Source organism: Hipposideros armiger, unplaced genomic scaffold, assembly GCF_001890085.2.
Source record: "Hipposideros armiger isolate ML-2016 unplaced genomic scaffold, ASM189008v1 scaffold_94, whole genome shotgun sequence".
Taxonomy (NCBI): Eukaryota; Metazoa; Chordata; class Mammalia; order Chiroptera; family Hipposideridae; genus Hipposideros; species Hipposideros armiger.
In genome coordinates this window covers 2,722,008-2,736,015 of record NW_017731444.1, presented here as the reverse complement: position 1 = coordinate 2,736,015, position 14,008 = coordinate 2,722,008, and the positions used below count along the sequence as shown (strand labels likewise).

Here is a 14,008-nt window from a genome sequence, read left to right as displayed (position 1 = left end):
TCACAGACCCTCAGCATGGCAGCTTATTTTGTCAAGGCCAGCATGCGAATCTTTCCCAGCTTCGTGTCCCTTGACTCAGGGAAGGCTCTTTTTTAAAGGACTTGCTTGATTTGATCAGGCTCATCCAAGAAAATCTCTCTTGATTAAAAAATCACCTAATTTGAGACCTAGGTCACATCTGCACAATTCCTTCACCTTGGCCATATAATGTAACCTAATCACAAAAGTACACTCATCATACTCACGGGTCTTGTCCACGTTGGGGGAGGGGCATGCACACCAAGGATGGGAATCTTGGGAGCCATCTTAGAATTCTGCTTATCTTAGCTGTGGATTCTTGGGTCTATAGCTACATCCCAACATTACCAGACTTCTATGTCTAGTTGCCTTCTTATCTCCACTGGGATATCTAATTGGCACCTCGAACTTGGCATGTCTAAAAATGAATTCTTGTTTCCACAATGCTCCCAAGTTTGCTCCCCAATACCATGTCTTCACATCTCATATTAGTAAAAGGCCAAAAACCTCTCCGTTGACTCCTTTTTTCCTTGTAGCTTCATATCCTTTGGCTCTGCCTTCCAAATGTGTCCTGTGTCCTGTCACTTCTCACCTCTTCCATTACCACCCTTCTCCTGGTCCCGGCCCTCGACAGCTTTTGTCTGGGAGCTCGTACCAACCTCCTCACTGGACTCCTTGCTTTCTCCTTTGCCCTGCTTACAGTTTTATTGTCCATACAGCAGCCAGAGGGATCTGGTTAAACTATAAAGCAGACCATGTCTTGCCTCTGCTCAAAACTCTCCAATTGTCCCCATCTTATTCAGAATAAATACCAAAGTCTTCAGCATATCCTCCAAAGCCCTATATGATCTGGTCTGTCTGTGGCCCACCTTGGGACTCCTACCACTTTTTCCTTCTCTCACCATACTCCAGCCGTACTGGCTTCTTGCTGTTCCTCAAAACTGCCAAGCACACACCCACCTCAAGCACTTGGCGCATTCTGTTCATGCTGCTTGAATTGCTCTTCTCCCAGATATTCACATGACTTAGCCCCTCACTTCCTTCAAGTCTCAGCTCCAATGTCACTAACTCAAAAAGGCCTTTCCCGAACATTCATATAAACCATCATCACCCCCCTTATGCTATCCCCTTACTTTGCTTTATTTTTCTTAATAGCATTTATCACTATCTGGCATTTATCACATATAGTTTTAATTTTGTATCTGTCTCCCAAATTAGTATGGAGACTTCATGAGGAAGGAATGACATCTACACTAGACTCCATGCGCTGGTTCAGTTATTTGCTCATTCCCGCACCCATTCAACACACATTTATTAAGGGTCTGCTTTTGTTAGACTCTGGACACAGAAAGGTGAAAAAGACAGGTGTGGTCCATCCTAGAAAGACATACAAACACGGGGATAGAAATGCACTGATGGACATGGGCAGCGGGGCTAGGGGAACGCAAGAGGCACTTAATCCAGGCATAGGGCAGGCAGGGTGTGGTCAGCTCACTTCCCGGAGGAGGTAATGTTTAAGCTGTGAGACCTCAGTGAGATGTTGTGGTTTTAGAACATGGCTGTAAGCTCTTTGACATTCCTTCCATAAACGTGTCCTTCCCCTTGAATCTTGGCTGGCCTTCATGATTCACTTGTAACTAATAGGATACAGTAGAACGATGTTGTAGGTTTCCAAGGCTAGTTACACTGAACCACCGTGTAAGAAGCCCAACAACCCTAAGACCACCATGTGGTGAGGAAGCCCAAGATACGTGGAGAGACCACGTGTAGGCGCTGCAGGAATGCAGACACCGGACCAGGGGCCAGACACATGGGCGAAGAAGCCTCCAAGTAATTCCAGCCCCCTGTCATTCAAGTCACTCCCAGGTGTTATAGTCTTTCCAGCTGAGGCCCAGCTATCATGGAGCAGAGACAAGCCACGCCCTCTTGCCTTGTCTGAATTCCTGGCGCACAGTGTCTATGAGCATAATGAAATGGTGGTTATTCGAACTACTGAATTTGTGGGCTGCAATTGTAACTAAAACAGTAGGATGAGGCAGATTCAGGGGAAAGAAAAGCTTTCCAGACACTAGTAACAAGTAGGAAGACTTGGCAAGAGAGGCTGACGTGGAAAGAAGTCAGTTACGGCTGGAGAGGGTGGTGGGACACAGGAAACAGATTAGCAAAAGCATGAGAGGCTTGAAAGCATTTGAACTTTCTCCGGAGTCTCCACACTGCACCCTGAAGGGTTTTTTGAAAACACAAGTCTGACCACCACTGAAAACCTTTTGGTGGCTCCTCATTACCTTAAAGATAAAGCCTAAAGTTCTTGGCCTGGCATTCAAGGCCTTTTGCAGTTGACTTCTTTACTATTTTATAGAGTCTTCTTCAGGTACCAGCTCTACCCTAAAACTCTGCCTCGGCCATCCCTCCACGACAATGACCACTCTCCACGACAATGACCTCCCATGTAATTTGTTTTTGCTCTTGTTGAAAAATTGGAGGGACTTTGGGCTAATCACCTTTCCTTTTGAGGCCTCAGTTTCCCCATCTGTACAGTTAGGTGGATGGACTAGAGATCTTTAAGAGCATACCCAGCCTGGTATTGTAGAAGTCTGTGAAAAGGTGGGAGAAAGGTGCTTCTAGTCAAAACCTGCCTATCTTTTCTAGGTTGCCTGGCAATGGATGCCAACCCTCTCCCAATCCTCAGAGGTTTCTTAGCAACCCAGTTTCTCGCCCTCAGTTGTTTTCAGGATTTCCTGTTAACTAAATGAATATCAAGTTCTGCTTTTTCTCCTCCCAAAACATCTTAGACCAAGAATCTCTTTGGAGACCTGGATATCAACCCAGAATGGAAGGAGTCCTGGGTTTGAGGTCAGTCAGTGGAGGATTTGCTGTGTGACTTAAAGACGTTGCCTGACCTCTCTGGCTTTTATTACAGATTATGAATACCTGTCAGGCACTCCTTAGGGCTTTACTTCTTCTTGGGTATGTTTGATTCAACGGCTAAATTTGTTCATTCTTTCAACAAATCTTTACTGAAAGTGCCTACTCTGTGCCAGGCATTGTCTTGAGGACTGGGAATTCTTCAGTGAGCAAAACAGACATAGTCCTTGTCTTCATGGAGCTTACACTCTAGGGGATGGAAACATACATACAACAAGTAAATATGCAATACTGTCATGTGGTGAAAGGAATAAAGTGTGAAGAGCGGCCACTGTTTCAGATGAGGTGGTTTTATCAGCCAGGATGGGCTAGAAAAGCAGAGGTGGAAGGGCAGAAAAGCCGCAGCTTCCTGTCTGCTGCCAGCTCCTGCCTTGACTCTTCCCCTTCGCTCAGCTGGAGGCCAGCTGACCAGGGTGGCTGGGAAATGCAGCCTCCAGGTGTCTGCTCTGCAGAGCAGGGAAGAAGCAAGGAATGGACTGGAAGGCAAAAAGGCCCAGAGCTGCCTCATGATCGTTGGGAAGCCCATAGCTTTTTTGGTCCACTTCCTGCCTATAAACTGTTGGGGACCCTAGGATTTTTTTTTTTAACATTTTGATACTTTTTTAAAAATTGTGGTAAATACACATAACAGAAATTGTACGATCTTAACCATTTTTAGGCATACAGCTCAGTAGCACTGAGTAGTCTTATTGTGGTATAACCATCACCACCGCACATCTCCAGAACTCTTTTCACCTTGCAAAACTGAAACTCTGTACCCATCGAATAATAACACCGCATTCCCCACGCTCCCTAGCCCCTGGCAAACACCATTCTACTTTGTTTCTAGGATTTTGACTACTCTAGGTACCTCATATAAGTGGAATTTACAGCATTTGTCTTTTTTGTCTTATTTCACTCAACATAATGTCTTCAAGTTTCATTCATGTTGTCGCATATTGCAGAATTTCCTTCCTTTTTAAAGCTAACTAATATTCCATTGTATGTCTGTACCACATTTTGCTGATCCATTCATCTATCGATGGACACTTGGGCTGTTTCCACATTAGCTATTGTGAATAATGCTGCAATAAACATAGCGTACAGATATCTCTTCAAGATACCCTGCTTTCAGTTCTTTTAAGTATATACCCAGAAGTGGAATTGCTGGATCATATGGTAATTCTATTTTTAATTTTTCAAGGAATTGCCAGCAGCTGCACCATTTTATATTCTTACCAACATTGGACAAGGGTTCCAATTTCTCCACATCCTCACAAACATTTGTTATTCTCTGGTTTTGCTTTTTTTTTTTTTTTAATAGTAGCCATGGTAATGGATGTAGGTATCATCCTAGGATCATTTTTTAAAAAGAAGATTTTATTGGGGAATCAGGGAAGGGGAACAGACAAGTTGCTGTCCTTTTGTTCTTCAGTCTAGTTATGGAGGATGTCACTTCATTGGCCCATGTTGGTATCATTGTGCTCTTCCTGGGTGAGGCAGTCACTGCCGGCCATTGGACAGCCGCTCACAGACACTCATGGCAGCTCACCATACCCCACTGCAGCAGGGGCTGCAGCCTACGCCGTCGCCAGCGACTCACGGCCACCCAGCTCCAAGTTGAGCTGTTGTTCACCATCTTAGCTGTAGAGGGTGCAGCGTCACTTGTCCTCATGTGGGATCCGAACCAGGGCCCTGCTGCTCAGAGCTGGCATCCCAAGCCAACTCTTAACCAACGTACCACTCAGCCGGCCCATAGGATCATTTTGAAATTCAAACAGTCATGGACTTTTTATCCCAGGCTTGTGATTTCTTTGGCAGAACAGTTCTCTTAAAAACTTAGGCTTCTTATCCATTTGACTCCAGCCAGTTCCATGTACTAAAACCACACCCACAATATATTTCAACACATACTGCTTAGGTTCGTTTTATTTCTTTGCTTTCTTACCCCAAAGAACTCTCTTAATTTAATGGCAGCTGTCAGAAATAATAGGTGGTAAAGCCACACCCCTAATATGATCTTGACCCTGAATCATTTATCCAAGAGTATTTTTCACCTAAAGCCTTTTAAAATTCAATCTCTTATTTTAATAGACTTTTGCCTGAGATACTTTAATCAATAGAGAAGTTTTTTAAATGGGTGTGAAGGCCATACCCTTAACCTAATCTTTGCCCTGGAACATTTAAATGAATTAATGGATTTTACTGTGCTCAGCACATTTAAAAAGCTCATTTCTTCCTATTTGGGGTCTAGAGGCATTAGGCTTTTCCACTTCTGCAAGGACCTAAATTTCTGAACTCTATTTCCTTTTATTTCTGTTTGCAAACCAGCCTGTTCTTTCCTGAGTTCATCTCTTGAATATTTGGACAAACGCAGCCAAAGGTGTCTGTATAGCCTGCTTCTCAAGTTACTGCAATAAAAGTTTTACTGAATGTTTTTCTTTTGCATAACAAGGACTGCCAACTTTCCTGTCTGCTGTCCCAACCACTAAGGCACTGCCACATATTTTGGTTTTGATTACATAAGTAACCTAAAAAACCTACTACTGGTACCAATTTCCTTATCAATCAAGATAGGCTGGAGTGTGACATAGTAACAAAAGAACTCTGAAATAGCAGCAAATTGACAAGGTTTATTTCTTTTTTCTTTTTTTTTTTTTTTAGCTGAGCCATCCCGCCACCTGTTGGCAGCTCACGGCTACTCAGCTCCGGCTGACTAGAACCGCTGTTGCTCAGAGCTCAAACTCTTGAGCGAGCTCTTAACCAACTGAGCCACTCAGCCGGCCCCCTGACAAGGTTTATTTCTTATTGAAACATATTCTGATATTGTGACTCTCCAGAGCAGCTGTCCTCCCCTCAGCGACTCAGCAATCCAGTCTACTTCCATCTTCTGACACTACCGTGTCACGATGTAGCTCCACAATTGCCATGGCGGGAGAAAAGATAACTGTAGGGTCATGTCCCGGATCCTAAGTGCTCTAGCAGTTCTAAAACATGGCCCCCAAATTATTTGACATTTCTCCTACTGGAATTTGGGATTGGAATTATGTCTCCTCCCCTTGAATCTGGCCTCTGTGACCAACAGAATAGAGTAGAAGTGATACTGTGCCCGTTTTTAGACTCTGGCCTTGAGAAACTTGCAGCTCTTACCTCCTCTTTCCTGGTATACTTATTCTTGAAATCCAGCCACTGGGCTGTGAGGAAGCTTGAGAAACTATGGAGACCCCCATGAAGAAGAAGTGAGGCTCCTGGCCCTCAGCCCCAGCTAGCTTCCACCTAACAGCCATCTTGCCAGCCATGTGAGCAAGACATCCTGGGAGTCGATCTTTCCAATCCACAGTCAACCCACCCCAGCTGATGCTAAGTGGAGCAGACTTGAGCTGCCCACTGAGGCCTGCCCAAATTGCAGATTCGTGAGCAAAATAATGATTGTTGGTGTTATAAGTCACGACGTTTTGGGTTGGTTCGTTATGCAGCAATAGCAACCAAAACAAATGCTTTGGCCCAGAAGTGACATGCATCATTCTACTCATAGCTCATTGGCCAGAATTTTAATTCAGTTTTTTCCTTTCTTAAAATGTGTATACACTTTTTTTGGCCCCCTCTGTATTTGCTATTATTATTAGTCTGTGTTCAGGAAACATTTATTGAACTGCCTACTCAATGTCAAGCACTATGTGAGTCTTGGGGACACAATATGTGGCCCCATCGCACAGAGTTCATTCATCCCTGTGTCCCAGACCTTAGCACGAGGAGAGACAGAATGGATGCATGTTTGTGCAGTGGTGCCCTGATAAAGCTCGGAGAGGTGTGGCAACTTTCTCAAGACCACACAGCAAATGTGGGACAAAAGCAACACTGTGGGCACATGACAAGGAATGAAACAGGTGCAGCTGCCTGGCGAAGGCTGGCTCTCCAGGGAGATGGGCCACAGGCACACACTGCCCAAGACAGAAGTAGGGGTAGGTTGGGAGAGAGAACAAGAGAGGCTGTCTCATTGGCTTTTTCCACGGGAAGAGGAAGCGTCTCTCCCAGCACCTCCTCCCCAACCCCAACTCCCTTCTCTAGATAAGGGATGGGGGCAGATCCTTAGCAAGGGGATAAGGGATCAAAGAGGAAGAGAATGGGACTGGCCGAGTGGCTCCTTGGTTAAGAGTTGGCTTGGGAACATGAGCTCTGAGCAGGAGGGCCATTGGTTCAGATCCCACATAGGCCAGTGACGCTGCGCCCTCTACAGCTAAGATGGTGAACAACAGCTCGACCTGGAGCTGGGCTGCAGTGAGTGGCCTGCAGTGACCTAGGCTGCAGTGAGGCTGCAGTGGGCTGCCATGAGCTATCGTGAGTGGCCGGCAGCCAGCGTGAGCTGCAGTCCCATGGCCTCCGACCGATCTGCCTCAGCCGGGAAGAGTGCAATGATAATACCAACATGGGCCAGTGAAGCGACGTCCTCCACAACTAGACTGAAGAACAAAAGGACAGCAGCTTGTCTGTTCCCCTTCCCTGATTCCCCAGCGCTGTTCCCTTCCCCCAATTCCCCAATAAAATCTTAAAAAAAAAAAAAAGAGGAAGAGAATGGAGACAGGATGGGGGACTCAGTGAAAAGGTGAAATCTTCAATGAGAGATAAGGGGCCCTGATATAATAAGGAAGGGACTTCCTGGTAGGGACCCAAGTGAGATAAAGGCCAGGCTCAACGACAGGTCGGGGCTCTGAGAGAAGGTGAGAGATGGGAGTCTGTGAAGAGGGTCGGGGCTCAGCAAGGAGACGAACCTACTTGTAGACTGCGGTCGGGGCTACATGAGGGGAATGAAGCCCCCAACAGGGGACTGAAGATACAGTGAGGAAATGAAGGCTCAGGGAGGGCGAGGTCTTCAATGAGAGAGGTGGGACACTGAGGGGTGATGGGAGAACCCAGAGGAGGAATTTGAAGGACTGCATGAGGGGGTGGGGTCCAGGGAGGTGGCGGGGTCCAGGGAGGTGGCGGGGTCTCCGCGAGGAGCCTGGAGTCTCCGAAAGAGAAAGGAAATCTGGAAGGGGGCAGGGGTTCGCGATCCTGCAGGGGTCCGCAATCTGCAGAGCCAGCCCTTGGGGGCCCCCCTCCCACCCCGGTATCACCCCCGCCCCCGACTTCGGCGCAGGCGCGACCCAACCCGCTTTTGCTCTGCTCGCTCTCGAGCTCCGGCTCCGGCTCGGCAGAGACAGCAGGCAGAGAGGTGAGCTCAGCCCTGCTCCATACGCGGCCCGACACCCATCCCGCCCTTTCCGGGGTTCCGGGGAACCCCCACCCCTGCCTGGATCTCCAGTCCTGGCCGTGTCCCGCCTCAGGAGAGACGGTGGCGCCCAAGCCCTGTTGTGCCTCGGGTTTTGGGAGTTGGGGTCCCAGGGAAGTAGCAAGGGGCAGAGATCGCCCCAGCCCCATCGCCCCAAGACACCTCAGCGGTGATAGGCTGGGCGGAAGCTTCGAAGGACAAGACCCCCACCCACCTCTGCTAAAAACCCATTCCTCCCCCTCTGCCTCAGTTTCCCTCTAGGGGAAAGGATGTAGTTAGTCGCGACCAGGGAACCGGTGGTCGGGTGAGTAACAGTGTTGTGGTCGGGGACGCAGAATTTAGCCTGATTTTCCTGCCCTCGCCCTCCAGGGGAGCGCCCCTTCTCCCGGCCTGGGCAGCGCAGGACACTGGAGTGGGTGAGTCTGGGGTCTGGGAAGAACTGAGCGAGGTCGCGCAAAGGCGAGAGATTCCATCCATCTTCAGGCCCTCGCGCCTGTGACGTTCCCGTGCGCCTCCGCCGCCGCAGTCTCTCCCCCAGGACCCTGGAGCCCCCTCCTCTTCCTGCTCGCTCCCTACAGAGCTCCTCCCCCATCTCGCCTAGGGACACCTCCCCAGAGGTTCCTATGGCAACCCTCATCCCGGTACCCGCTCCGGGTCCTCAGCATCATCTCCCTCCCTCTTCCAGACAGCCAAACCTCCAGACCGCCTCTCTGCAACACTAAAATGGAGGGGGAGGGGACAGGCCGAAGGGGAGGCAGCGTCAAGGTCACCTTCCTTCACCAGGACCAGCAGGACTGAGTGATTATGTATGTTTGGGGGAGGAGGACAGTGCGTTGCAGGGGAGGAGCTAACTAACTCAGGCCAACCAACCCTCTACTCCCTCTCTGCCCCCTCCCCCAGGGTCTTTAATTAATGGTGCTGCACTAACTCAGACAGCCCCACGGGCCCCATTCATTCTCCCACCCGGGCTCCGGTTCCGGTACTGGCCACGCCTCCTTAGAGCCCCGCCCCCCTCCCTCTCCAGACTTCTTGCCCTCTTCTTCCTGCCTTCGCTTTTGATCTCTGCCTTTTCTCATTCTCTGTCATTTGTTTTCCTTTTTTTGCCCCCGTTTCCCCCTCCTGAGTTGTGGGTGAGGGCTGAGGAGAGCTGCGATTTATAGACAGACTTTAACTACAGCCCTTCTGTGACTTGTGTGGGTCTGTGGGGGCTCCAAGAATCACCCCCAACACACACTATGGCTATGGGTGTGTCTGCATTTGTCTATGTGTGTGTCTGTGCTGTGTGTATACCTGTGTGTTTATGTATGTGCTGTGCATATCATCTGTGTCTCTGTGTAGCATGTGTGTCTGGCTGGGTATGACTCTGGTGTCTGTTGTGTGTTTCACTGGCGTATGGGTATGTGTGTCTATCTGTGGATTCCGTTTGGGGTGTGTGTGTGTGTGTGTGTGTGCTGGTGAGTTTCTCACCACAGGCGTTTGAGGGACACATCTGATTGGAAATGAGAGGGAACTGGAAATTTGTCTTACCCTTCAGTGTAAGCACATTGCTTTATTTTGTTTGAAGCTGCTCAGAGGGGTTGAAGGTCATCATGGGGTTGGGGATGGCAGAAACCCAGTTCCAGCACTGCTCCGGTCCCCTGACTTTGATTGTAGTCCTGCTTTTATGTGAATACACAAGTACCTTCTATTCGTGAGGCCTTAGTGTCTCCATTTGTGAAGAAAGTGGTTCTTAGATAGGTTTCTCTAGAAATCTAACAGCCTTTGGGCCTAAGAGCCCCTAATCCCAAGGGCCCCCGAATTTCACCTCCTGTGGAGTCAAGATTCCTTGGGACTTGGAAGCTGTTGCCTCCTGAGGGGCAGTCCTAGGAAGGGAGATTTTAGGGTCTTGCAGCTTGGGGAGCTCTGCCTGATTGGATGTCTCAGCCAGGACAGTTACCCCCAAGAATACCCTGAAAGGGGGTAGATTTTTGAGAGGAGATGGGGATGAGAACCTCTCGCTCCAAACATGGGGCTCAAAAAGTTCAGGATAAAAATAATAATGAAAAAATTACAGTAATAATAATCACAACAGTTACAATTTCTTGGTACCAGACACAATAACTGTATGAAGCAGTTAGAACCATTAACCCTGTGTTATAGGGGAGAAACTGAGGCTTAGAAAGGTGAAAGCACTTGTCTAAGGTGACACAGCCAGGAAGTGATGGCTCTGGGATTCCAGTCCAAACAAGTGAGGCTCACAGTCCCTGCCACCAGGCAGCCTCCAGAGTAAACACGCACATTTACTGACACCTACAATTGCCAGGTACTGGGCTAAGCACTTCAGTGCGTTGACATTCACAATGTACTCAGGAAAGTCAGGTCAGGATTCCAGAAGGCTAGACTGTGCTGAGTGTGGAGAAGTGGATGGGGCACAAAGATTCAGGAGCCTGGGAAGGTCACCATGGACAGCTCTCACGGGCCGCTCCCTCTGTCTACTACACCTTGCCTACCCCACAGGGATCCACGATGCCGAGCTATGACCGTTCCTGTGGCTGTAGCCGCGGCCCCAACGTGGAAGATGGCAAGTGGTATGGGGTCCGCTCTTATCTGCACCTCTTCTATGAGGACTGTGCAAATACCACCCTCAGCGATGACCCTGAGGGGCCTCCCATCCTGTGCCCCCGCCGTCCCTGGCCCTCACTATGCTGGAAGGTAAGGCCAGAGGAGGAGCAACTCGGGTGATTTCCTGCGGCTTCAGGGAGGAGATGGGATCAGTGGATAGAAAGAAAAGGGACGGTGTTGCCATTAGGAGTCTTGTACATTCAAACAACAGAAAATCCAACTCAGATGGGCTCAAACAATAAAGGGAAAATATTGCTCATTTTATAGAAGAGACCAGGGGTTGTGTGCCTTTAGGCAAAGTTTAATCCAGCAGTTCAAACCATCACGCTGAGTACGCAAGGTTTCTCTTGGTCTTCAGGCTCCCCGTGGTACCCCAACCCTTGCAGCTTCTGTTAGCTTCAGGCTCCCCAAACATGTTCCCCAAATGGCTGTTACTATGCTGACCCTCAGTCTTTCACTCCACACCATCTAAGGGAAATCAGAATTTCCTCTAGAATTTCCTTCAGAAAAGAAACAATGCTTTTTCTTTCTAGAAGTCCTAGAAAGTATTGCATTAGCTCTGATTAGGTCACTTGCTCAGCCCTGAACTAATTATTGTAGCCAAAAGGATGGTATATACTGACTGGCAAGAAGGGGGGTTCATCCCATTTAAATCTTACCATGTTTCGCGATGATATGTTGAGGTACTATTGCCAGGGCAACGGGAGACATGAGACAAACAGGTATGATGCTCATACCAGCAAGCGAGAGTGATCAGTTAGGGCGCACTGTGTGGGTAAAGGTATGGAGGTGGCAGTGGGCTGAGTCCCTACAATGGGCATAGCTCTTTCATAAACACTGTGGGAAGATTGAGGCAGAGAGTCCCTCCCCTGTGCTTTCAAAGGGCTTGACTTTGGTGGGAAGAAAAGGTGCCAATCTGTGCAGAATGAATGTCCATCAGGTCAGGTGTGTAGAGGAAGCCAGGAGAAGAAATGCCCTCAGTGCCTAGGGTGACTTCCAGGAGAAAGTCAGTATGTACTTAAAAATTTTAAGCATCTTCTTATTGCTAGGCAGAGTACTAGGCTCTTGGGGACACAGAATTGAAGAACACATGGTCCCTAGTCCTCAAGGAACTTCTAGCTGTGGTTCATTTAGTCATTCTGCAAATATTCACTCAGCTACGACTCTGTACCAGCACCGTGCTAGGCACAGAAGATACCTAGTGAGCCAAAACAGAGAGTCTCTGCTCTTGTGGCTCTCTCGGCTCTCAGTCTGGTGGGGCAGGCAGACATCACTTACATAGTAACCAAAGTACATGTCCCATTGTGCACCAAGGGGAGTACACTGAAGAATGAATGGGCACAGCATTTGCATGAGTGTAGAGCAGGGGATATGACCACGTTTGGGGACATCCTGGAGGCTTCCTGGGGGAGGTGAGGTCTGAGATGAGATCTGAGGGATGTATAGGAGTTAACCCAACAGAGAGATAGAGATAGAGGGTAGGTGGCACAGGGGGATAAGATGGAACCCAAATAATGATGGAGGGGGGACTCAAAGTTGGCAGGAGAAACTCACTATTAGGTGGGAGTTGGGAAGGAAATTAATCTAGAGGTCTCAAGATTCCAAATAGAGCATGACAGTGTGTGCCCCTTGTCAGTTAGAGCCTAGTAGGTGTGTTCTATGATTACCTTTAAGTCCAGTTTGAGTCCAAGGTGATCTCTTGGCTTGGGGCCCCTGGCTGACCCTGACTCCCTCCCAATCTCTGCCTCTCTCCAGATCAGCTTGTCCTCAGGGACCCTGCTTCTGCTGCTGGGCGTGGCAGCCCTGACCACTGGCTATGCAGTGCCCCCCAAGCTGGAGGGCATCGGAGAGGGCGAGTTCCTGGTGTTGGATCAGCGGGCAGCCGACTACAACCAGGCCCTGGGCACCTGCCGCCTGGCAGGCACAGCACTCTGTGTGGCAGGCGGGGTCTTGCTGGCCATCTGCCTGTTCTGGGCCATGACTGGCTGGCTGAGTCAGGACACCAAGGCAGAACCCTTGGACACCGAAGCTGACGGTCCCGTGGAGGTCTTCGGGGATGAGTCAGAGCAGCAGCTGTCCCCCATCTTCCGCGACGTCAGTGGCCAGTCTTGGTTCTCACCACCCACCAGCCCCTTTGGGCAATCTTCTGTGCAGACCATCCAGCCCAAGCGGGACTCTTGAGCCGTCCACATGGCCAGAGGAGGCACCAGACCTGGAGTCTGGACGCTTCCTCCTCCCCACCACACCCCACCCTCCCATTGTCTCCTTCACTTCTCCCTTTCAACAGGGACCTTCTATCTAAGCCCCAGAAGGCTCAACTCTGGGTCAGAAAGTCTGGAGCTCACATCCGCGTGCTCATTTCCAGGGGGTAGTGCCTCAACTCATCCAAGTTGCCAACCTTCCCCAAGTCCACCCAACACTTCTCACCCACCCCTCCTTCCCCAGATCCAGGGACAGAAACCATCTCCCTCAACCCGTCCCCACTCTTTCCTCTGTGGGACCGTGGCCAAGCCCCTCACCCTTTCAGACCACCAGTTTCTGCCTCTGCACTATACGAGGTTTGGGCCAGATTCTCGAGTTCCATGACTTTTCGATTCTCCCTAGCATGTGCCACACTCTATAGGCAAAGATGAAGGCAGTGAGGCAATAGGGGCATTCTCATCCACTGACCCCGCCCTCTGTCAGCTGCACCAAGATGCATCAGAATGGGTCAGATACTCAATGGACTTCCTGTCCAGGATGGTATGGAAACATTTACCCTCTAGAGTATGTTTTCTACATGCATTTTGGCATCAGAGCCCCTCCGTCCACCCCATCCCGGGCTATTACAAGCCCCAGGGTACAGATGAGGTTGCTGAAGGAGGCTGGCAGTCTGCGGGACCCCTGACCCACATCCTCAGACTCCTCCTGGGCCAGCTCTTGTTCTACAGCTGGAGTAGGGTCCCTGCACCTTCCTGGCTTCCAGGGGACTTCCAGGGGTTGGGGACAGGCTGGGCCCAGAGATATTAGCTGGAGGCCTGATGGTCCCAGGTGGCTCGGCTCAGAAAATACTTTGGACATGCATTTAAATGGTCTCTAAGAGCCAAGGGGCAGGAGAACTGAGATGTCTTTGTCAAAGTCCCCCACCTAGAAACCATTGCCCATAGGTAACGCATCATCTCCGTCTCTGCCACTAGGGGGAGCTCCAAGACAGCTGGAGAGAGAAGCTTACCACCC

The 14,008-nt window shown here is 49.5% G+C and overlaps 1 protein-coding gene across 3 annotated transcripts; it reads left to right on the top strand.

Moving 5' to 3' along the window:
• The first annotated feature begins 8,054 nt into the window (after positions 1-8,054).
• On the top strand, positions 8,055-14,002 carry NRSN2 (neurensin 2). 3 transcript variants are annotated; one of them, XM_019645840.1, is made up of 4 exons: positions 8,117-8,134; positions 8,561-8,607; positions 10,688-10,882; positions 12,548-14,002. In XM_019645840.1, the coding sequence occupies exons 3-4, from the start codon at positions 10,697-10,699 to the stop codon at positions 12,971-12,973; spliced, it is 612 nt and encodes a 203-aa protein (XP_019501385.1). In that variant the 5' UTR covers positions 8,117-8,134; positions 8,561-8,607; positions 10,688-10,696; the 3' UTR covers positions 12,974-14,002. The 3 variants fall into 3 exon arrangements, with proteins under 3 accessions (XP_019501384.1, XP_019501385.1, XP_019501386.1); XM_019645839.1 differs by lacking the exon at positions 8,561-8,607 and having other exon boundaries at positions 8,055-8,134; XM_019645841.1 differs by lacking the exons at positions 8,117-8,134; positions 8,561-8,607 and adding an exon at positions 8,264-8,495.
• Positions 14,003-14,008: the final 6 nt, after the last annotated feature.